Source organism: Paramormyrops kingsleyae, chromosome 4 (genome assembly GCF_048594095.1).
Source record: "Paramormyrops kingsleyae isolate MSU_618 chromosome 4, PKINGS_0.4, whole genome shotgun sequence".
In the NCBI taxonomy this organism is placed as follows: Eukaryota; Metazoa; Chordata; class Actinopteri; order Osteoglossiformes; family Mormyridae; genus Paramormyrops; species Paramormyrops kingsleyae.
Window position 1 is genome coordinate 9,651,392 of NC_132800.1, and position 25,410 is coordinate 9,676,801.

At 47.4% G+C, this 25,410-nt stretch overlaps 1 protein-coding gene and 1 long non-coding RNA gene across 3 annotated transcripts in view; one reads left to right on the forward strand and one right to left on the reverse strand.

The window, feature by feature from the left end:
• Positions 1-4,867, reverse strand: part of LOC140588706 (polymeric immunoglobulin receptor-like) — a 109,757-nt gene extending 104,890 nt beyond the window's left edge. For both annotated transcript variants that reach the window (XM_072710593.1, XM_072710591.1), the window contains exon 1: positions 4,748-4,867. In XM_072710593.1, the coding sequence (XP_072566694.1) occupies positions 4,748-4,793 (46 nt within the window). In that variant the 5' untranslated portion in view covers positions 4,794-4,867. The remainder of the gene's footprint in view (positions 1-4,747) is intronic.
• LOC140588707 (uncharacterized) overlaps positions 1-16,295 on the forward strand; it is a 69,283-nt gene extending 52,988 nt beyond the window's left edge. The window contains exon 3 of the long non-coding RNA XR_011989878.1: positions 16,266-16,295. This is a non-coding gene — a long non-coding RNA (uncharacterized lncRNA). The remainder of the gene's footprint in view (positions 1-16,265) is intronic.
• The last annotated feature ends 9,115 nt before the right edge of the window (positions 16,296-25,410 follow it).

Genomic DNA, 25,410 nt, shown 5'->3' on the forward strand with positions numbered 1-25,410 from the left:
GTAAACCATCACCTGACTGGTTTAGATCTCTGGACTCCGCCATCTCTAAATTCCTTTGGAAAGATAAACCACCGCGTATTAGCCTAAAAACGCTGCAAAGGACCAAGGACAAAGGAGGACTAGATCTGCCTAACTTTCACCACTACTTCTTAGCCAACAGGCTTCAAAACATCTCAGGATGGCTAAAACATACCTTCTTAGATGAACCTTGGCTAGACGTAGAACAGGCTCTATGCAATAACATAGACATTTCGGATCTACCATTCATTAGCTCAAACATTAAACGACATGAATGCTTCAAAAGCATCAGTATCAGCTCTTCTCTGACAGCATGGTGGGAGTTTCTTAAAATGACTGAGTCTTCATTAATCCCATGCAAACGTACTCCCATCTGGAACAACCCTGACATACTACTAAACAATAATATCATAAATTTCCCGGATTGGAGTTGTAAAGGTATTAAATACTTGGAACATATATTTGAAGAAATAGACTTTATCCCATTTGACTTATTAGTTAAAAGACATGGGATTAACAAGAATAGATTTTTAGAATATCAACAAGTTAAATCTATAGTAAAAAGGAAATTCAAGTCTACTCAAATCAAATTACAAATACCACCAAGGGTGGCAGAATTCCTTAATCTCAAAACCCCCAAATTACTGTCTAAAATATACAGGACACTTTCTAAAATGGATGATTCAATATCCCTTCCTGTTGCAAAATGGGAGGCAGATTTATCAATCAGCTGGAACCACAATTTCTGGTCTAAGACATGCTTAAAAACCTTTGAACTGATTAGAAGTCCCAATTTACAATTAATACAATACAAAATCCTGCATAGAGTGCACTATACAGGGCATCGGATGTTCAGGATGGGTTTTACATCTTCTAACAACTGCTCACACTGTCAAGGGGATACACCTGACAATTACATCCATGCTCTTTGGTTCTGTCCACCTGTTCAGATGTTTTGGCGCAGGATTTGTGAGGACTTATCAAAGTGTCTGAAATGTACCATTCCAGCCTCTCCTTCAGTCTGCTTGTTGGGTGACTTAGATGGTGTCACTACCGAGATTAACACAACCCACATGGCTTTCACCGCTTTATGCATTGCTAAGAAGACTGTCCTCATGAACTGGAAAAATAAAAATAACCTTAATATCAACCAATATAGAGAGAGTTTGCTGGACCATATTAGTCTTGATACAGCTTCTGCCGCCACATTAGACCAATCTCTCTGGGCTCCTTTGATCAGCTCCATCACCTAGTGGCGGTGGGGGGTCGCAGGTTTGTCCCGCTTCGGTCTTTGTTGTTGGTGTGGGGGGGGGCCTATGGGCTTGGGGTGTCTGGGGGTTCCCTGGGGGGGGGGGGGGTTTCTGGGGGGGTTCGGCGCTGGGACTGCGGTCCTGGCCTGGATGGGGCTTTGGTGGCTCTTGGGTGGCGTCTTTCTGGTGGCTGCATGCAGCGCTGCTGGGGTAGCCTGTGCCGGCGGACGTAGGGTACCAGCCTGGCGGCCGTGCTGCTCCTGGGTGGGTCCGGGGCGGGCTTGGGGTTCTGGGGGCGCTCTGCCTCCGGGCTGGGGTTCCGGCTGGGCTGGGGGGGCTTGGGTCCTGGTGGGTGGGTCGCCGGGGTGTGGGCTGGCGCGTGCACTGGGGCCCGGCCCCGGCGCGGGGACCTTCGGCGCATTGGAGGGGCTGGGGGCCTCTTTAGCTGGTGGGGAGGTTGTTACCATCTGCCCGCAGGTGGTCCCTGCCTTAGGGGTATCCACTCTGCGGGGGTGGGGGGGAATCCAATAGAGTAGGAGAATGGACCAAACCTGGGTGTCTGTTGTCTTATGTAGTCTGGGAGTTGACTGAATGGTGGGGTGGGTGTAGTTTTTCCCTCTGTGGTGGGGTCTGGTTGGCTGCCCCGGGCTCTGTGGTGCCCGGTGGTGCCGCTGCTCTGGGCCCCCGGACTGGATGGGCCTCGGCTCTCCCGCCCTGGGTGGATTTCGGGGAACGGGGGTGCTTATGGGGGTCAGCGGGGGGGCTGGCTCCAGAGGGGGGGTACTTTGCCCCCCCCGATCCTTTCCTCCCCATCCCTAAATGCTTCCCTCCTCCCGCTCCGTCACCCCAACACACATATAGGGCTTTGAGGTGCAGGTGCGTCGCTGGGATGCAGGGGAGGTATTCCTCCTCTGTCCCCCCGTGGCCACCTGTGTCTCAATCACACATCACAACTTAGACACTCTCATTACTTACTCTCTCATGACACATACATTTAGGGCCTTGGGGGTGGGCACAAGGAATGGCGTCCAGAGGGCGGTCTGTTCATTCAGCCTTACCTCTGGTGCCAGTGCCCACTTCTCAATTTTAAGTTGCATATAGACATTGAGGGTTCTGGGGAGGGGCCGAGCTGACACCAGCTGCTGATTGGCAGAGGGTGGTTAGCACCATGCCCTTCCCCTGTTTTAAAGCACTTTAGAACAACACGCACCAACACCACATATGAGCGGGCGGAGGGAAGCATGGGGTCTTTTCACACCCCCGTTCTCTGTTCACCATCTGGGGCCGGGGGCTGGGAGGAGCTGGCCGTCCGGTCGGGGTCTGGGCTGGTGGGCTTCTCGGCTGCTGTGGGGTCCGGGGTGGTCTTCTTGTCCCCATGCCAGAGGAAAAAAGGGATCCATCTCCGAGGTCTGGTGGCGGATTGCCCCTCTGGGGGCGGTGGTGCCTAGATCTCGGAGTATAGAGTATATATGGGGAGTGTGAGTGTGTGTACGGCGTTCATTTCTGTGTCTTCATGTTGGGCGAATGGGTGAATATTTGTTTATGTGTGCATGAGGGTGGGAACGTATGCTTGTGTATGTGTGTGCCTGTCTGTCTATACGTATGTGTCAGGTTGGGTCTTAGACTCCACCTGAAATAACATCTCAGGCTCTATTACCCCCCGCCACACTCCCTGCTGGTGGATGAGGCCCCCGGCCGCCGATGCGTTGGTGGTTCTCGATGTCTGGGGCTGGATGCTCTGGTGTGTGCTGGCTCACTCTCGGCGGTTGCCTGCCGGGGCCTGGCCCTTCCGGCTCTGTCGGGGCCCTGGCTGGGGGGTGGGGGGTCCCTTGGATCTCTGGGCCCGGGGTCCGGTCTGCCCTGGTGTGGCCGGCCGCCGGCGGGGCCTGCGTGCTCGTCGCCACAGCCCCCTGAGGCTCCTGTGATGTGGCTGCCGGATGGCCCCCCTCCGGAGCGCTCCTCTGCCCTTTTCTCGGTGGGGGCTGCAATTGTCCCTGCGTTGGTCCTCCTGGGGTTCCCGTGCCCTGGGGGGCCTCTGGATATCTGGGGCCCGGGTCTCCCCCGTGTCGACTTCATGTCCTGGGTGGGCGGGGCTGTGGCTCCCCACACACACTACTAGACAATTACTTGGAGAAACCTTAGGAACACCAGCGCGCTGACACACAGGTGTGCACACAGGTGCTCACGGACACGTGCTCACGGACACACACTGTCTTGATCGGCTGTTGTTTCTGGGCATGGGTTGTAAGGCTGGTTGTGTGTGCTGTTCAACAACATTTAACGTTTGATGGTCGTTGTGATTAGTACAGATGTTGTATGTTGTCTTTCTCTTTTCAACAGACATGGAAGCAGATTATCTGTTTTGTTTTTTTCTTGGTTTTTTTGTTTTTTTTTTGTTTTTCTTTTGTTTTTTTTTTTTTTCTGTTTTCTTTCCATTCCTCTCTCTCCCTCTCTCTCTCTTCCCTCCTTCTCCTTCGTCCCCCCCCTCCCTCTCCTTCTTTTGAGGAAGTAAATAAAAATATAAAATAAAATAAATAAATAAATAATAATTAAAAAAAAAAAAAAAAAAAAAAAATAGATACAGTCCCCCGCAGAGGGGGGGTGGAGGAGGGAATAAAAAAAAAAAAAAAAAAAAAAAAATTAATATCTGTCCAAATAATTTATACTGTCCTGACATATATGGTGTTTGCAAAAGCAACACAATTCTGCCCAAGCTTTAACTAACAACTTTAAAACTGTTTGTAATAAGTTTACCCATTTCATTACACTACTTGTATTTGCTTTTTGTAATACATCTGCCCTCTCCTGGTCTGATGAAATATTGCTGCTACAGTATATGCATGCATTGACCACCACCATCTGTGTCCACCGACAAATGCAGTATGAACACAAATTGCCACATACATGACCGTCCACAGCCTGAAAGCACACGCAGAAAAGTGAAGTATGAAATAACTCTGAGGCTGATCTTGACCCCTGATAAACAGAGACCTGCCCCAGTAGCACATGAAGCTGGGTGTTTAGACCCCTCTGACTGTACACACAGAAATGACTGATGGCATCCCGGCTGTCTGCTCACATAACCACCTGTGCTGCTGAAATGACCTCAGTAAGATCAAAGGATGCAAATGACAATGACATTTCATCTGCTGTCTTTGTATTGCTTGATTACTAAGGAAAGACAGGACAGTATTACATTGAATATTTAGATACTAAATCTATATCAATAATCTGATTCATGGTACACTGATCATTTCTAAAATATTAGCATAGCAATTACAAATGTTTTGATATAAACACCTGTAAGAATCCAAAAAGTATTCACAATTTCATACTATGCAAAGCAGCTGAATCTTTTCACAACTGAAGTTTTGCAATTTCTCCTGATCTCCATCCTGATCTCCATTCTGTATCTGACAGTGTGTGGAGGAGCAGGAGAGAGATCTCTACTCAGTTCCACTGTAATGAGTGACACTCACCAGTGAGCCCAGCAATGAGAAGAAACAGGAGCATCAGAGGATCCATACGTGTGTGTGTAACTGAGCCCAGATCTGTGGAGAGTGACTCTCACTTTCTCATTCTCTGTATCTTCACTGTCTCTCTCGTTTCGATTCTCACACACAGCAGGCAGAGCGAAGGGGGAGTGGAAACTTTAAACAGGAAATGACAAAACCACAAGGCTGAATGTTTAGCACTTCAGAAAGTCAGACCATTTTTATTAGCCTGTAGAGAATAAAATAAACTATCGATGCATAGAATCCTTCATCAACAAAAAAAAAATATGCATGACTAGAAGAGACTTCATGAATTAGAGTTGCTGTGTATTTATAAAATGTTCTAATAAGACCTAATAATTAGATCTCCGTTACCTCAAAGATTCAACTCTGCTTTAGCATAGCTATTTATTTAATTTTCTAGAGTAAAGTGAGGTAAACTTCCAACAGAACGTCAAGTCCATTGCAGGGCACTGGAACCTAGAGAAATGCCATGTGATCAGAGGAAGCCTGCAAACTGCACACAGACACAGTCATGGTCAAATTCAAAGCCAACACTCAGGAGTGCTGAGATAGCAGGTGTATCAGTCAGATACTGTATCTAATACAGTGGTACCTCAGAACTCGAACTTAATCCGTTCAGAACTTCGGATCGAATCCTAAAAAGTTCGAGTCCTGATCGGGAAAACCAATTAACTGGTTCCCGGCCCCCCAAAAAATTACACCTAAATATGTTTTTTTTTAGCATTTAAACACAAAATGAACCAGATAAAACAAGAACAGCATATACTGTACTAAACACATCTAAGCACATTTATCAAAACAGTAACTTGTAAAATAAATGTATCCAAACAATGTGTAAAGTTAAAAAAAACAATGTGTCCTGCCCCAATCGTTCGCTTCTTCCTTGTGCCACGCCCCCTCGTTAACCCCGTGTGGAATTCCCGTGTGATCAGCTGTTTCTCGTTGTTTTCATTAGCCCTCTGTATTTCGCCTGCGTTTCAGTTTGTTTCCCCAGTCCGGTCATTGTATTGTCCATCTGCGTTTTGCCTGCCTTACCTGTAATGAAACCCCGTATTCCCCGATACCTTGACGTCTGCACCTTTGTCTCCATTCCATCCCGGCTTGGCATGACAATATTATTATAATTAAATGTATTAATGGTTTATTATTAATATTAAAATAATTAAAAGAACTCTTTATTTTAAAATGTATTTTATTATATATTAATTACTGTTAATTCAATTTAATTCTTTTACCATGTACAATGAAATGCTTGCTTGCATGTGCTCCTGCAGACAGTGAACATAGACAACAAGACGGATAAACAACAGGAGATGTTGCTGGCGAACTTCAGCACACATCCAGGGCTTCTGGTTGGGAAATACACATACAGACTTTGTGGGTACGCAGTCTTCCACACATTTCCTGATGAAGCCCGTGACCACTGTGGCATACTCGTCCAGATTTCCAGAGGACTTGATGATCAGACACTCCAGGTCCGGAGAGCAGTTTTGTGAGATAACTTTCACATCCGTACACCATGCATTGTTGATGAGGAAGCATACCGTGCCACCTCTGATCGGTCGGAGACCGACCGATCAGCGCAGTAGATAGAGCAGCCATCTGGCTGGACATCCGAATCCGGTGTGCAGGCGGTGAGCCAACACAACAGCCACGCAGATCTTGCTGAAGACGAAGTCTACCACGGAGATCGTCCAGTTTGTTGTCCAGAGACTGGACATTGGCCAGGCAAATGCTCGGCAGTGAAAGTCGTAGTCCACGGCGTTTCGCCCTCGCTTGGATCCCGCCACGCCGGCCACGTTTTCTCCTCCGCGTCCTCCGGGCGTGATCGCGTGAGTCTTAACCGCCACCTTGGTTTCGAGTTATTGTGGCGAGCAACTCCTGGTCGATAACTTTAAAAGTCACGACTTGTGCATTTGTTGCTCCGATGTGTATCAATGTTGAACGGTCGTACTTAATGAAACAGCGAACAGGCAGTACAAACAACCGACGAGCAGGAGCAAGAGGAACCGCAGGCATACCCGGGTGCAGGGCTGGTGGGACTCGACCCCGGTGTAAGTGTAAGACGGGGTCCAGGCCGGGTTCTTCCGGGACAAGGATGTGGTTGGGGTGTAGGTCTCAGGGCTAGCCTCAACAGATCCCACTCTAGCTCCTCCTCCTCTGACAATACAAGGGGCTCAGAGACGGGGAACGGAGCCGGAACCAGGGCGTCAGGGAAAGGGATTGGAGCCACGGGAACAGCAGCACGGACTGGAGCCATGGGATCAGGAACCAGGACTAGAGCCACAGGATTCAGAGTGAGGGGTGCAGGAAGGGGTACGTCTCGGGTACAGGCACGGCAGGGAGATGAGCCTTGGGTGCAGAGGGAGCGCTGGAGACTTTGCCGCCGATCTGGGTGAAGCAGTGGCTGGGGATCCCGGTGTGGCGAACACCGGCAGGTTGAGAATCTGGAGGAGATCCCCTCAATTCGCTATGGGGATCACGACGGATCCTGGAAGGGCTTCAGGTAAGCCCTCCTGTTTGTGTTCCTTCCATTTCTTCTTTTTTCGAGTGGATGCTGCAGGGGTAGCAGAAAGTTCGGGCAATCCGAACGATGGGAGAGGAGGCAATCCACAGTCTAGGTGCAGCCACCGTATCATTGTTTCACTTGCCCTGCCTCTCAGCTGGTCCAGGTTCTGCCACACCTCCTATGCGAGATATGGGTCCTTGGGTGGGGAGATTTCCCTTGGCCAAAGAGTGAGGGCTCTACCTGCTGGGTCCTCCAGGACTTCAGGCTGCCGCAGCCAGTAAATCACCTCATCAATTAGACCGAGGTAGTCCTCCTCAGTCAGGCGAGGCGTCTTCTTACCGAGTCTGGACATTCTGTCACGACTCTGGTGCACAGGTCAGGGAAGCAGGAGTGAGTGTCCACAGGTCTTTGTAAACATGGGATTTATTGGATGCAAGACACAAAGGAACAAAAGGCAGTGGCAACATTAGGACTTTACAACATTAATGACCGGACTGGGGAAACACTCACAGAAACTCAATTAAATACATCACAGCAATCAACATATCTAGAAACAGCTGATAACATGGGGATTCCACACAAGGTAAATGAGGGGGCATGACACACAGGATTGGAATAGTCGGGGTATGTACTGTGCACTTTTATTACAAGGGTAAAAAATGTTAATTCAGTGTAACATGAAATATCAATAGAGACAACAAACATTTTAATGTGCAGCATGAAATTACACTGATTTAAAGAAAAATAAATTAAAAAATCAGAATCAGCTTTATTGTCATTCAAATCAATTGACATGATAGAATGAATAATAATAAATAGATAAAATAATAATAAAATGCTAGAATAAAATATCTAAAGTAGGTATGAAATAGAATAAACCAAGATAGAACCTCTGAAATAAAAAAGAGACGTACAATATTGCACAATTGTATGGCAGAACAACAGCGACTTAAAGTGATCAGTGCAAGTTGCAAAAGTAACAACAGCAAAGAAACATCAGCAGCAACGTTTCACAGATGGAAATAAGGGTAACAAGTGACATGTTGCAGCATCAAGGCATGGTATTACAGTGCAAAACGTTCAGTATTTGGGTGGTGGAGCAGTTTAAGAGCCTGACTGCAGCTGGACAGAAGCTGATTCTCAGTCTGGATGTTTTTGCCCTGGTGCAGCGCAGCCTCCTTCCCGATGGCAAGGGGATGAATAGTTCATGTGCAGGGTGGGTGGGGTCATGAAGGATGCAGGTAGCTTTTCCCTGCATCTGGTGATGTAAATGTCCTCGATGGGTGGTAAGCTGCACCCCATGGTCCTCTGAACAGATTTTACCACCCTCTGTAACGCCTCCTTCTCTGCCACAGTGCAGCTGCCACACCACACAGTTACACAGGAGGTCAGGACACTCTCCACCACACAGCTGTGAATGGACCTGTGGACGTCAGCCTCCAGTCCTGCTCTCTTCAGCTTCCTCAAGAAATAGAGGCGCTGGTGGGCCTTCTTAATGACCGCTGTGGTGTTGGTACGCCAGGTGACGGTGTTGGTCAGGTGTTCCCCAAGGTACTTGACGGAGGGGACCATCTCCACAGCAGCTCTATCTATGTAAAGGGGGGGGGGGTGCCAGTCCTGCGGAAATCCACAACCATCTCCTTGGTCTTCTGGATGTTGAGTATGAGGCTGTTGTTCCTGCATCACTGTATCAGGTCCTCCACCTCCAGCCAGTACGCCGTCTCGTCCCCGAGGGTGATGAGTCCTACCACTGCTGTGTCGTCTGCAAACTTCACCACGAGGTTGTTCTTCTTGTGAGCTCTGCAGTCATTGGTCATTAGTGTGTACAGCAGTGGGCTGAGCACACAGCCCTGGGGGAAGCCAGTGGAGGATAGTGGAGGACATGGGCGACATTAGGGGGGGGCAAGGGGGGGCATGTGCCCCCCCTATATCCCGATCATGGAATTTTAGAATTCACTGTTAAAATACTGTTTCAGAATATGTATTTTATGTGTTGTAGGTCTCCGTGTTGATAGGGGGCGACACAGCAAATTAAGCAATAGGTTGCGTCTTTATTTTTTAAGTTAGTTTGTTGTTGGTATGAAAATTAGAGAAAACTAGACAATCGATCGGGCAAAATGGCTAAGTGCCAAAATGGCGAGTGCAGAACTTTCACTTTTCAACGCTATGTCAACAGGACAAGCGAGTTTTGATGAACGATTGTCACTGTTCAAAGAGTCAAAGCTAGTCCACAGTCTTGTCAACGTTGGCAATCTCTTTAAGCTCTTCTTAACTGTGTCGATGAACAGCGCATCGTGCGAAAGAAAATTTTCTTGCTTGCGCCGACTGAAAACTTATATGAGAAACACAATGTGCCAGGAAAGACTCTCGGACATTGCAGTACTTAACATTGAACGGACCATTCACGTAGATTTGGATAAGACCGTTAATCGCTTTGATGCCGCGCCTGGTGGACGACGTTTAGCCCTTCACTATGGTAGGATGTTGTTTTGATGCCTCATCGTTAAAATGTTTTTCTTGCCCCCCCTGACTCAAGAGTCAAATGTCGCCCATGGTGGAGGACATGTTGTTATTGATCCTTACTCTCTGTGGCCTGCAGGTCAGGAAATCCAGGACCCAGTTACACAAGTATGAGGAAGTACCCAATGCTGCCTGCTTGGTCACGAGCTTCTGCGGAATGATGGTATCGAATGCAGAGCTAAAGTCCAGAAACAGCAGCCTCATGTAGTCCTTATACCCCAGGTGAGAGAGGGCCTGGTGTATCACAGAGGAGATGGGGTCAGCTGTGGACCGGTTCTGTCTATTTGCGTACTGGTGAAAGTCCTCAGCCACATTGATGGTGCTGGTGCTGCATCATCAGCCTCTCAAAGCACTTCATGATTATAGGGGTGAGTGCAATGGGGCGGTAATCATTGAGGCACAAAGCTGCGGAGGTCTTTGGCACAGGGATGATTGTGGATGTCTTGAGGCATGATGGAACGCTGGCCAGGGACAGCGAGATGTTGAACATGTCCATCAGGACCAGCTGGTGTGCACAGTCCCTCAGAACCTTGCCTGGGATCACATCAGGGCCTCCTGACCAGCAAAGCACCCACCCATCATGAGAACTCTTACATATTAACTCTGACGGAGGCTAGGGCACAACTAACAGGGGCAACAACTTCAAGTACAGAACTAGGGATTATTAGACTGGGAAGGACTTAAATATTGGAGTAATGAGGGAACAGGCAGCTGGGTGTGATCAACAGGAGTGCAGGAACAAGAAGGGAGGCTAGCGGACAGCAGGCATGGCTTGTTAGAACCACACCAAGGAGGAGACAGGAGGGTCAGGTAGAAAAATACAGGACCGCCCCCCCACCCCCAATGCATGGCTTCTTGACACAAACGACAGGCCCGGAAGGGGACCAAGGGGCTACATATGGGGGGATATTTGTGCCACTAGAAACTGAATATGAATAGTCTATATTTGAATCTGCAGTTGTTTCTCCCAATTCATTTTCAGTTCGCAAATCCAATTTTAATTTATTGAGACACACAATATGGGTCCTTGAGGAAAGAGATTCTTACAGATAAAATAAACTTACTTGTGTCTCACTGACCTCAGGTCTGTGGAGACTGACACTCACTTCCTTTTTCTTCATAACTTCACTGTTTCTTTGTCTGTGACAAAGGACTCCTGGAGCCAATGAAAAATCCACTTTCTGAATCCTATCAGTGTTCATGGTAAAATGGAAGAAGCCAGTGCTGCAGTGGATCAGCAGTCCAATCAGTCTGGATCTACTGACCAGTGGCTACTTCCTGTGGACACAATTAGTATGATCTACATTAAGAGCTGCTGGGATCAGGAGGATCATCTTGGAGTTTACAGCTGCCCCCAGTGCAGTCAGACCTTCATACCCAGACCTGTTCTGTACAGAAACACCGTGTTGGCTGAGGTAATGAAGAAACTGAAGAAGACTGGACTACAAGCAGCTACTCCTGCTGACCATTATGCTGAACCTGGAGATGTGCAGTGTGACGTCTGCACTGGGAGAAAACACAAAGTTGTCAAGTCCTGCCTGGTGTGTCTGGCCTCTTACTGTGAAACTCACCTCCAGCCTCACTATGAGTCTCCAGCTTTTAAGAAGCACAAGCTGACTTATGCCATTGGACGTCTGCAGGACAAAGTCTGTTCCCAACACGACAAACTTCTGGAGGTCTACTGCAGTACTGACCAGCAGTGTGTCTGTCTGCTGTGTGTGATGGATGAACATAAAGGCCATGATACAGTCTCAGCTGCTAAAGGAAGGGCGGAGATACAGGTCTGGCCAGAAACAGTCTTATAAAAATTATATGGTATATTCAAAATGAATTAAGCATGAAAACATAATGCTTTCTGTCTTTTAGAGTGTTTGTTTATCAGCTATTAAGACAGAAATGATGCCTGGTTATGTAATATAAAGGGGCAAAACCTTATCGTGATGTCACTGTAAAGTGAAAAATGGTCTGACTGATTTCCTACTGAAAGCTGCTTCAAACGAATCAAGGTTTTTATTGCTAACATGCATTGACACTACAGCAATGACGAAAAGTATTCTGTCATTCAAAATCAAAATGAAACTAAAAGAGAAAATGACAACTAAAACAACAAACTCCCAAACTGGCTGAAATAAAATAAAAATGAACAGAAATAAAAATGAGTAGAGACCCGGACCTGGTGCCTCTGTTGTCAGTTTTGTTCTGGCTCACGATTAAATAAATAATAATACGTTATCACTTCAAAGCCTCCTTACAATAAGATATATTATATTTTTATTATTTGCAGCTTTATTTATAACATGAACATGGCATATATTGTGATATTACACAAAATTAAACAATATTAAGCACTGAGCAGTGTTTCTTCACTCTTATCATGTATTGGCGGCAGAAGTGGAAATTTCAGGTCCAGAAAGTAAAAATCCAAACCAGGATTTTGTTTCAACCAACCAGTTGAGTATTCTGTGACTGTGACTCTTTATACTCAACTGGAAGATCATGGCAGAGGATCCAAGGAGCTACAGGAGCTGAGAAAGGTTGTGAATCGAGAGTTTGAACCTGAGAGCCGAATATTTCAGCTGAACGATTTCTGGTTCAGTCAGGCCTCAACTCAGGCACGCAGTTCTGGAGTATGGAGGGGAGTCATCTTACAGTCTTTTGAGGCAAAATTCCACTGAGCAAGAATGTGGTAAACAGGGTGTGAGCGTGGAAAAACACAAATCCACCTGTTTTTGAGGCAGCAGAGGAGGAGCACCACATTTCATTGCTTGTTTTTCTGGGTTGGTGCATGCTTATTGGTTTGAGCAGCGTAAGTGTGATTTCTAGTTGAACCATAGAGGCTAAGCCCTCCCTCCTGGTTCCTGGCTAGCATACAAAAGCCATTTTTGTGGTCTTTGTTCTCTTGCCTTATTCATCACAATCGCGGTGAATTAAAAAAAAATCTATTAAGTCAAAAACAGGTCTGTGTCATGCTATGCAAATATACATTCAGCATCATTGGTCTATACCAGGAGCTGCACAGAAAAAGGTATCACAGCTGTCCTAACACATTTCCACATATGTTAATCATCCAAGGGCCAGACTACCATCAAACATGCCCCCACACCATTAAAATACATACCACTCTGGAGACATGTCCTGTAAATCTCCAAGAGTTTTTCCTCTGACGTAATAGCAACATGCTATAAGACAGCACGCTAATCTTTAAGACCAGTCAGAACCTTTAAAACATTAATATAAAACATGAAAAAGCTGTAAGGTCCTGTTTGGTCAGAGTCTTTCTCATGATGGTGGGTAAATCTGTCGTACCGACCAGCAGTGTATCTGTTATCTCTGTATGATCAAAGCAACCACACGGGCGTTCAGCACCGGTTTTTGGCCGGTGTTCTGTCATAAAATACTACCTATCGAGGCGTGCTATCGAGCCTTTCTGCGCATGTGCAGTTCCACCGTCTTAGGATTAGGGTTAGGTTTTAGGGGTTAGGGTTAGGTTTTAGGGGTTAGGGTTAAGATAAGGGTTTTAGGGGTTTGGGGGGGGGGGGCGGTTAGGGTTAGGGTAAGAGTTAGGGTTAGGGCTATCGATTAGCACTACGGTAGCATTTTTCGACAAGGCAGCATATATCGACAGAACACCGGCTATGCGTTCCGGTGGCATCAAATAAACGCTGCATGCAAGGTTTTCTTGGCGTCAAAATCCCGACGAACGCAAGGAAAACGACGCTATTGTGTTTACATGGCGTTTGGTTGGCGTTCCGGAGGACTGAATATGTCCCACGATTCTGTACAGCAACTGCGAGAAGCCACATTTTATGGAAAATGTGATACTTGTAATATCGGTATTGTACCAGCAGTGAGTTAATCAGCTGCTGGTACAATACCGATATTTCGAGTAACCCAAACCGACGGATCAACTGGTGCTAATATTTTCGCTTAAAATACCAATTTAAAAAGATCAGTAGGCAACTGGAAATTTGGACATCTATTAGGAAAAACTCATTTAACTGATGCGCCGTATCTGCTTTCTCTTTTCAACTGACTTTAACCATAGGGTTCAACTGCAGTTAATACGAAATTACAAAAGCTGTAGAAATATTTCAGCATAAAATCATGCAATATAAATAATTATAGTGTTACAGTAATTACGGCTGTAATTATCATAAAGCCTTGCAACCCCGATCAGGATAAGCAGTGGGGATCGAGATTGATTGATGTGTGGATCTAAATAAAATTTACATAAAGGCACCTTGGACCTCTAGCTTAAAAACTAGTTTACACACTGCAGCTAATTCCCCCAAATTTAAGCAATAAATATATAAACCCTGCTTCTCTCCAATGCCTCATCAATTACGGATGGATTCGAGAGTACAGCATAACTTTGGCTACTCATTACCCGTGTGAAATACTCAGAAAACGTCAGCTGAAACACACACACATTGAACCCGAAAAAAAATCCCCAAAAAGCTGAAAATGAAAGACGCAAATTATGCACGTTTGAAAGTAATTTTTCAACGTAAAACTAGAACTTTACAATGTGTACAATCTTGTTTAAATCTCAAAATATACATTAGAAACCTTAAGAGTAATTACTGCCCCCACAGGTAAATACACGAGACTACAGATTGGGCATCAGGCTGGTGTTAAACAGCGTCAAGCGAACGCCAGTGAAACGTCAATCAAACGCAGCTACAAAACGCAGGAAAAACATGTATGGCGTTCAGAGGGCGTTCATTTTGAACATCCGTGTGGACGAGGCCTAAAGCAGTTAAATCATTAGCATGGTGCAGAAATTATTTTAAGACAGACACTTATTCTGAAAAGCAGAAATGTCGTCATGCAGTATATGAGGGTGAGACTGTAGAAACACTGTGTGCTGCATACAGAGGGTCTGTCCTCAGGCCTTTGGTTCAGCCTTTATTATGTGTTATACAGTTTTCTATAGTGCCACTGCAGTAGGTCCTTTTAATCTCTGTGGATCAGTAGGAAACAAGAGGCCTATTAGGAAGGTGTCTCTGTAGGACAGGGGTGGGGGCCGTCCCAGAGGGGGCAAAGTCAGGTGATGAGCACATTGATTCACTTCACCTGGGCCTTATCAGCAGTCCTATCAGACTGAGTGCTGTTTGTGTTTCTCTCAGTCCTTGACAGACGCCCAAGTTCACAGCTTGTTGTTTCATTACACAGATTCTTACAGATAAAATAAACTTATTTGTGTCTCACTGACCTCAGGTCTGTGGAGACTTACACTCACTTCCTTATTCTTCATAACTTCACTGTTTCTTTGTCTGTGACCAAGGACTCCTGGAGCCAATGAAAAATCCACTTTCTGAATCCTGTCAGTGAAATGGAAGAAGCCAGTGCTGCAGTGGATCAGTCTGGATCTACTGACCAGTGGCTACTTCCTGTGGACACAGTTACTGTATGAGCTGCATTAATAGCTGCTGGGATCAGGAGGTCATCTTGGAGTTTACAGCTGCCCCCAGTGCAGACAGACCTTCATACCCATGCAAAAGCCATTTTTGTGGTTTTTGTTCTCTTGCCTTATTCATCACAATCGCGGTGAATTTAAAAAAAATCTATTAAGTCAAAAACAGGTCTGTGTCATGCTATGCAAATATACATTCAGCATCATTGGTCTATACCAGGAGCTGCACAGAAAAAGGTATCACAGCTGTCCTAACACATTTCCACATATGTTAATCATCCAAGGGCCAGACTACCATCAAACATGCCCCCACACCATTAAAATACATACCACTCTGGAGACATGTCCTGTAAATCTCCAAGAGTTTTTTCTCTGACGTAATAGCAACATGCTATAAGACCACAGCACGCTAATCTTTAAGACCAGTCAGAACTTTTAAAACATTAATATAAAACACGAAAAAGCTGTAAGGTCCTGTTTGGTCAGAGTCTTTCTCATGATGGTGGGTAAATCTGGGATGGCTCTTCTGATCCTCATGACATCCTGTGCGCATATTACAATGGGGCAGATATGAGGAGGTAGAGACTCTTTGACAAGACCCTATGGTGTAAAGTGAACACTATAAGAGTTAATAAACATTAACATTGTCAAAACACTCACTGCACACTAAAGTGTTAAAGGTAACACTTAATGGTGTGGACACATGTAGACACCATGCAGTGTTAATTTAACACTGGCATATTTGCTGTGTGTGTGCCACACCCCTTCATTTAACTCCCTTGGAATCCTCCTGGTTACCAGCTATCTCTAGTCCTGTCTAATGCTTCCCTGTGAGTCTTTCTGTAGTCTGGTCATTAATGTCGTAAGTTCTTTATGTTCCCGAGTGTATCGCCTACAATAAATTCTGTGTTTTGCCCCACAGCTTTGGACTCCCGTGACTGTTTCCCTGCCCTATACCACCGTGCCATGACAACATCCTCGTTTTTCTCTTGTGCATGAGCATAAGGCCTCGTTCACACGGACGTCTGTACCAGGCGTTTTTCTGGCGTTCGTGGCGCCAGGTGAGTGCCGAATGAACGCTGACCATTTTTCTGCTCATTGGAGCAAATCAAAGCGACCACACGGGCATTCAGCACCGGTTTTTGGCCGGTGTTCTGTCATAAAATACTACCTATCGAGACGTGCTATCGAGCCTTTCTGCGCATGTGCAGTTCCACCGTCTTAGGATTAGGGTTAGGTTTTAGGCGTTAGGGTTAGGGTAAGGGGTTTGGGGGGGGGGGGGTTAGGGTTAGGGTAAGAGTTAGGGTTAGGGCAATCGATTAACACTACAGTAGCATTTTTCGACAAGGCAGCATATATCGACAGAACACCGGCTATGCGTTCAGGTGGCATCAAATAAACGCTGCATGCAAGGTTTTCTTGGCGTCAAAATCCCGACGAGCGCAAGAAAAACGATGCTATTGTGTTTACATAGCGTTCAGTTGGCATTCCGGAGGACTGAATATGTCCCACGATTCTGTACAGCAACTGCGAGAAACCACATTTTACGGAAAATGTGATACTTGTAATATCGGTATTGTACCAGCAGTGAGTTAATCAGCTGCTGGTACAATACCGATATTACGAGTAACCCAAACCGACGGATCAACTGGTGCTAATATTTTCGCTTAAAATACCAATTTAAAAAGCTCAGTAGGCAACTGGAAATTTGGACATCTATAAGGAAAAACTCATTTAACTGATGCGCCGTATCTGCTTTCTCTTTTCAACTGGCTTTACTCATAGGGTTCAACTGCAGTTAATACGAAATTACAAAAGCTGTAGAAATATTTCAGCATAAAATCATGCAATATAAATAATTACAGTGTTACAGCAATTATGGCTGTAATTATCATAAAGCCTTTCAACCCCGATCAGGATAAGCAGTGGGGATCGAGATTGATGGATGTGGGGATCTAAATGAAATTTACATAAAGGCATCTTGGACCTCTAGCTTAAAAATTAGTTTACACACTGCAGCTAATTCCCCCAAATTTAAGCAATTAATATACACTCACCTAAAGGATTATTAGGAACACCATACTAATACGGTGTTTGACCCCCTTTCGCCTTCAGAACTGCCTTAATTCTACGTGGCATTGATTCAACAAGGTGCTGAAAGCATTCTTTAGAAATGTTGGCCCATATTCATAGGATAGCATCTTGCAGTTGATGGAGATTTGTGGGATGCACATCCAGGGCACGAAGCTCCCGTTCCACCACATCCCAAAGATGCTCTATTGGGTTGAGATCTGGTGACTGTGGGGGCCATTGTAGTACAGTGAACTCATTGTCATGTTCAAGAAACCAATTTGAAATGATTCGAGCTTTGTGACATGGTGCATTATCCTGCAGGAAGTAGCCATCAGAGGATGGGTACATGGTGGTCATAAAGGGATGGACATGGTCAGAAACAATGCTCAGGTAGGCCGTGGCATTTAAACGATGCCCAATTGGCACTAAGGGGCCTAAAGTGTGCCAAGAAAACATCCCCCACACCATTACACCACCACCACCAGCCTGCACAGTGGTAACAAGGCATGATGGATCCATGTTCTCATTCTGTTTACGCCAAATTCTCACTCTACCATTTGAATGTCTCAACAGAAATCGAGACTCATCAGACCAGGCAACATTTTTCCAGTCTTCAACTGTCCAATTTTGGTGAGCTCGTGCAAATTGTAGCCTCTTTTTCCTATTTGTAGTGGAGATGAGTGGTACCCGGTGGGGTCTTCTGCTGTTGTAGCCCATCCGCCTCAAGGTTGTGCGTGTTGTGGCTTCACAAATGCTTTGCTGCATACCTCGGTTGTAATGAGTGGTTATTTCAGTCAAAGTTGCTCTTCTATCAGCTTGAATCAGTCGGCCCATTCTCCTCTGACCTCTAGCATCAACAAGGCATTTTCGCCCACAGGACTGCCGCATACTGGATGTTTTTCCCTTTGCACACCATTCTTTGTAAACCCTAGAAATGGATGTGCGTGAAAATCCCAGTAACTGAGCAGATTGTGAAATACTCAGACCGGCCCGTCTGGCACCAACAACCATGCCACACTCTAAATTGCTTAAATCTTTCTTTCCCATTCTGACATTCAGTTTGGAGTTCAGGAGATTGTCTTGACCAGGACCACACCCCTAAATGCATTGAAGCAACTGCCATGTGATTGGTTTATTAGATAATTGCATTAATGAGAAATTGAACAGGTGTTCCTAATAATCCTTTAGGTGAGTGTATAAACCCCGCTTCTCTCCAATGCCTCATCAATTACGGATGGATTCGAGAGTACAGTAAAAATCCAAACCAGGATTTTGTTTCAACCGACCAGTTGAGTATTCTGTGACTGTGACTCTTTATAGTCAACTGGTTGGTTGAAACAAAATCCTAGTTTGGATTTTTAACTTTCTGGACCTGAAATGTCCGTCTCTGATTGGCGGTAGCAGTCAGCGAAGGGCGGGAAGGTGCCAATGGCGTCACATGGGCTTAGACCGGCCCTACGAATAGAATTTAAAGGCGTACCTAAGTTGCCCCCACAGTTGTGTTTAAAAAGCAGTGAGAGAAGGTTTCACAATGTTCATTTAAGCTTTGCCATTATTCATAATGTATTGGATACTGTGTGATTACTTTTTGAGGGCATCTTTCTTTTTAAGAAATTCAAATTAAAACTAAATTATGATGCTCAGTAAAAACAAATTTTTTTTAAATGGTCAAAAACTCATAACAGTAAACAGAAACTAGAATGAAAAGGACACAAAATTAAAAGAATTAATTAAAATTAAAATAAAAACTTTAAATGAACAAATAAATGAATTAATAAATAATGGAACTCAAATATCTTTGGTACATATGCATCCAGATATAAAATCTGCATTCAGGTGAATTAGTGTTTCTGATTCCCCTATGTAGTGTGTGTTCCTACGATGGACTGACATCCTATCCCGGGTGTCCCTGACTGTGCTTCCTATGATAAGGCTACTGTCAGCAGTCGCGGGGAGGGCGAGCAGGGAAGCAGACGAGCTGAGCCAAACTTACGGGTAGAAGGGAGTTTATTCAGCGAACGACAGACAGGCACGGACATCTACGGACAATACAATGACGGATCTGGGGTAACGTACTCAGACGCGGACTAAATACAGAAGACAAGCTAGACATAACAGGACTCAGGTGATCACAATCAGGGCTGAACACGAGGTAACGAGGTGGGCGTGGCACACATCAGGAACGGACGGAGCGGATCATGACAGAACCCCCCCCCAAAGGCGCGCACACCGGGCGCGCCCGAGAGGAGGCGACGAACGGGACGAGACCGGGGAACAGGACCTGGAAGACAAAAGCAAAAACATCAAGGAGACACCGGAAACAGGACAAAGACAGGACCTGACAAAGAACAGGAAAGGCAGACAGACAGACAGAGAATGGAGACACAGAGGGGACAGAAAACGGAGGAACAGGGCGAGGAGTGAACACAGGAAACACCGAGGGACGAGGAGCAAAGACAGGGGGGACAAAGGGACCAGAAGGGAACGGAGGAGACACAGAGGGACGAGGAGCAGAAACAAACGGGACGGAGGGAAAGGGAGGAGGCACCAGGGGAGCCCAGGCGGGCGACGGGCAGCGGCCGGAGGGGCCGCAGGCGAGAGGAAGGAGGGAACAGGAGGGGACCACCAAGGGGCCAAGGGAACGGGACGAGGGAGTGACGGAGGGGACACGGAGGGAGCAGGAGGGACCACCGGTGCAGGCAGGCAGGAGGGGGAAGCCGCAGCAGGCGGAGGCGCAGCCGGAGCCGGGGAAGGCGCCGTCCGACGCCAAGCCGGAGCAGGGGGGCCCGGAGGCGGCCGACACGGAGCCGGAGGCGGGACCGAGGACCGGCACCGAGGAACCAGGGGGGGACCCGGAGGGGACCGCCGACCCCGAGCCGGAGGACCCGCAGGCAGCCACCGAGCCACAGCCAGGGGCCGAACGGGCGAGCAAGGGGGCAGGGCGGGCGGGACCCGGGCCCGACGCCTATGTCCCCGTCCCTTACGGGACACAGAAAGGCGGGGTCCTGGGGGGCGTCGGCCTTGCCGGGGTAAGGGCAAGGAAGTCAGGACCTCTAAGGAGGCAACTGGCGGGGTAGCCGGAGCCGCGGGCGTGGCCGCAGGCGGGGTAGCCGGAGCCGCGGGCGTGGCCGCAGGCGGGGCAGCCAGAGCCGCGGGCGTGGCCGCAGGCGGGGCAGCCAGAGCCGCGGGCAGGACGGGAGAGGCGGCCTCAGGCGGGGCCGCGGGCAGGACGGAAGAGGTGGCCTCAGGCGGGGCCGCGGGCAGGACGGGCGGTTCAGGTGCCGGCAGGACAGGCGAGACGGGCAGTTCAGGTGCCGGCAGGACAGGCGAGACGGGCAGTTCAGGTGCCAGCAGGACAGGCGAGACGGGCAGTTCAGGTGCCGGCAGGGCAGGCGAGACGGGCAGGTCAGGTGCCGGCAGGGCAGGCGAGACGGGCAGTTCAGGTGGGAGCACCTCGGCGGGTGCCTCTGGTGTGCGACCAGCAGGGGGCACCTCGGCGGGCGCCACCATCACGTGACCAGTAGGAAGCGCCGCAGAGGGCGCCACCATCACACGGCCAGCAGGGGGCGCCGCGGGCAGAGCGGCGTCATCCTCCGCAGGCGTGCGGCCAGCAGGGGGCGCCGCGGGCAAAACGGCGTCCTCCTCCGGCAGTGCGGCTGCAGGTGAGCAGGGCTGGCCGGGCAGGACAGGCGAGACGGGCAAGACCGGCGAGCGGACAGCAGGAGCCGCCGCGGGCAGAGCGGCCTCTTCCTCCCCCGCTGTGCGGCCAGCAGGGGGCGCAACCGCGGCCACCTCGGGCAGAGCTGCAGGCAAAGCGGCGGCCGCAGCAGCAGGTGTAGCTGCTGTCTGGGCAGGCGGGTCAGGCAGGACAGGCGGGACAGGCGATGCCGCTGGCAAAGCGGCAGAAGCTGCAGCAGGCGGTGCCGCTGGCAAAGCGGCGGCAGCTGCAGCAGGCGGCGGCAGCAGGCGGCGGTGCCGCGGGCAGATCGGCGGCGGCAGCAGCTGGTGCTGCTGGCAGGTCCGGAGCAGGCAGGTCCGGAATAGGCGCCAGGATTGGCGCCGGGCGTGCAGGCGCTGCCCCTTTAAAGGCCTTGGGGATCCGGGTAATGGCGTCCCAAACGGCCCTGGCCCCCATATTACACAGGCGTGCTGCCCGAAAGTCATAAGCCGCCAAGGGGGGCGGCATCTCATCGGCGGGGCTGGCGAGGGGTAACGGCAAACCGGAAGCGGAGACGACGCCCGGGGTGACGGCAGCGGAGAGAGAGCAAGCCCTCAGAAAGATTACCGGTCTCTCCTCCTGTCTTTGCTCTCTCCTTTTCTTCTTCCGCCTCCGGCTTGTGGTGGTGGAAGGAAGCGGCTGCGCCGTTTCTGTGGGGACAGAAGGCGGTACAGCAGCCCCAGCGCAACACAACGCGACCAACTGGGCTCTCTGGTCTGTAAGCCGCTCTATTAACAGCCGAAGATTCTCGTGTACCTCCTGCAGGGGGTACGCGTTTCCCGGTGGGGGTGCCTCACGCAGGAGGTCCCCGCTCCGGCTGGCTAGGTCCCGAGTAACGGGGTCTTCCTGGACCTCGGGTTGGGACAGCCAGTATATCACCTCTTGCAGCAAGCCGATCCGTTGGTTCTCGGCTTGCTGCGGTGAATTGCTGTGGAGATCCGTCATTCTGTCAGCAGTCGCGGGGAGGGCGAGCAGGGAAGCAGGCGAGCAGGGAAGCAGGCGAGCTGAGCCAAACTTACGGGTAGAAGGGAGTTTATTCAGCGAACGACAGACAGGCACGGACATCTACGGACAATACAATGACGGATCTGGGGTAACGTACTCAGACGCGGACTAAATACAGAAGACAAGCTAGACATAACAGGACTCAGGTGATCACAATCATGGCTGAACATGAGGTAACGAGGTGGGCGTGGCACACATCAGGAACAGACGGAGCGGATCATGACAGCTACAAGCTCATTGTAACTCTGCTCTGGATAAGTAATTATAGAAAAATGGAGTAATAAAAAAAAATGCAATTACAACTTGAGGTGAGACAGAGAAGATCAAGGCAGAGGATCCAAGAGAGAGAGAAGGAGCTGCAGGAGCTGAGAAAGGTTGTGAATCGTGAGTTTGAACCTGAGAGCAGAATATTTCAGCTGAACGATTTCTGGTTCAGTCAGGCCTCAACTCAGGCATGCAGTTCTGCAGTATGGAGGGGAGTCATCTTACAGTCTTTTGAGGCAAAATTCCACTGAGCAAGAATGTGGGAAACAGGATGTGAGTGTGGAAAAACACGAATGGAACCAATTTTGAGGCCGCAGAGGGGGAGGGTGGAAAGGAAGGTTATATACAGTAAGGAGGAGGATGTTTGTCAGAGCGCCAGGATCTGTTTGGTTGTAATAAATCTGGAATATAACTATATAATGTAGTTATTGATAAGTTTAGTTTTTTTAAAAAATGGCAAGCAGATCAAAACTGGCCAGATTAGCTGTTGTTGCTTTGAGAAGAAATAGGTTTTGCTATTAATATTGTTTTGCTGTTATGATTGTCTCTTGCAGTAAATTCTTCTCGGGATCCTCAGGCACCCTAGTCTGTAGGCAAAAAAAAAGATAAAATATACATGGAGAGATTTTACAGAGTACATTCATAATTATATATATTATTCCTCTCCCACAGCTCTTTGTGCAAGAGGCAGAGGAGCACAGTGAGAGGGTCCTCACTGAGATTTAATTTATTTATTTTTTAAATTTTATTTTCATTTTATTGAAAGCAGATGCTGGGGTGAAAGTGCTGATCCGAGACCAGGAGAAGGCTGTATTAAATCAAGTAAATAGACTGCAGAGAACAGAGCTGAAGAGGAGATGTACTGAGTTTGAAGGCCTCCTACAAATAGAGGATCCAATCCAGTTACATTCCTGTTTCCAAAATCAGCAAAACAACACAGATGTTCTTAAAGGTGAAATTGAAACTGTTATGTTAATAACTGGAAACAAAAGATCACATGGGGTTAAATCAAAGAGCAGGGAGGAACAGCGAGGAGCCACTATGAAAAACCGGGATCAGATTTAGGAACAGAGAAGAGGGCTGGAGAGAGCACTGACTATGGCACTGGGGAACAGTAACTGGCACAGTGGCTGGTGAAGTAAGAGACAAATATGGTGACTTTGGCTGGACTGGGGAGCACAAGACAAACAGGTACTGATATACTAATGAGGATCGAGAGATTGGCAGGTGTGACTGCCAACAGTGGCCTCTGTTGGCCAAACAGGAGCATGACAGACAGATTTTGACAGTCATTTTAAGGGAAATGGCACAAACTCTAAGTCACTTCTTTACGGGCTGCACAGAACAGTATGCTTTGATTGTCTGACAATTTCCAAACAGGAGTGGTTGTAAACCAGGTAGGGCCACCCCCTCATTTTTATCCAGCTGCCAAACGGGTGAGCCATTGTTCAATTTGTTAAAAAAAAAATAGTCACATTTTACAAAAACAAAATTATTGATGTATTACTTTGCCTCATGCCTTCATTTATAATAAGCAAACCTTCAGGTCATAGACAATTATGGCAATGACAGTCACAGTATATATTATCAAGATAGGTATGGATCTCAGTTCAGCTTTGAGAAAAATGAGATAAAAAATAATTACAAAACCTATAAAACACATGTATAAGTAAAGAACTTGAACTTGAATTAGTTCAGATTTTTGAGAGATTTTGAATCACTGTTTAAGTCCAGATAATCTTGATAATGTAGGGTTACTGCATGAGTTGTGATGAATGAAACAGGTATACAAACAATACCCATAACATCTGGTAGCTGATTATGAGGAGGGTTTATTTTTTGAAAAGATAAGAACAGAAAACTCACTCACTGTTTTTCGTCACATTTAAAAGAAAAAGTTAAATGGACTTGAATGTGAACTAAATGGTGAACCATGAACATGAATTAATTATTTTTTTCCTGTAGGAACTGAACATTGAACTAATGGGGGTGCACTGCAAGCCCAGGACCAGTCTATAGTTACTCTTGGCAAATTCTGTAACAAACTCATTCATGTCTAGATTTTCTGTGCTTTCCTTCTCATGTGCTAGAATGACTAAATTCCTCTTCCTTGAATGCAGCATTGTTCTGCAGCTGGCATCACGGGCAACAGAATACTCGAGCCAATGTTCGAGACTGATACTGTTAAATGAGGGCAAACCCAAAAATGTGCAGGGCTCCGGCCCCCCAGGACTGCAGTTTGACACCCGTGATCTATATCATTCAAATGTGTGTTAACGAATGGGGTAATTGTGCAATAATTAATTTCTTTTCATATATTTTGGTCTATGTACTACAGTTTGTCTTTGTTATTTCTTTTTGATATTTATACATTTTATTTAGCATATATTTTAATTTTAAATTTCATCATTATTTAATTTTATCGTTCAAAATATCATTGAAAATGGGGGAGGGCAGGAGGTGGGAGATGGGCTCACAATTTTTTGTCGACGGGGGGATAGAGTTCACCCAGGGTGCCATACAAGCTAGAACCACCACCGGGGCTTCAAATCCCAGCAGCTGGCATGTTCTCCCTGTGTTATGTGGGTAGATCGAGATTTCTCTCACATTATTGACTTTGCTGTGCTGAAAAGGACAGTGTTTATCACTTGTGCTGTGACTTATCTGGTGCAGTAGGGGGAGACAGAGTCATTTGCAGCGTAAACTGCAGCTCAGCCTGGAAATGCTGCCGGCTGACGATCTCGGCTCCCTGTGTAAACATCCTGCTGCTGGGCCTGGTGCTGAGTCTCGTAGCCCTGAGGGTTCGAGTCACTGGATTTCTGATGGACTCTTATATCACTGTGTTTCCCTCACTTTGATCTCTCTGCTCTGTCGTAGACCATGTTTCTTACTGCATAACAGCCAGCATATCTGGACCGTGGCAAACCATACAGATTTACACTTTTTAAACGCATTTGGTGTTTCATAACCTTAAGATATACTGCTTACAGTTTTACCTTCAAACCCAGATCCATCCTTCACCGCCCCTCTGGGCTTCCCTGACCTCCAGCTCTCACTCCAGCAGTAGAGGATGGTGTCTCCACTCACAGACAAGCTGCAGTGCCTTCATTGTTTGCTCG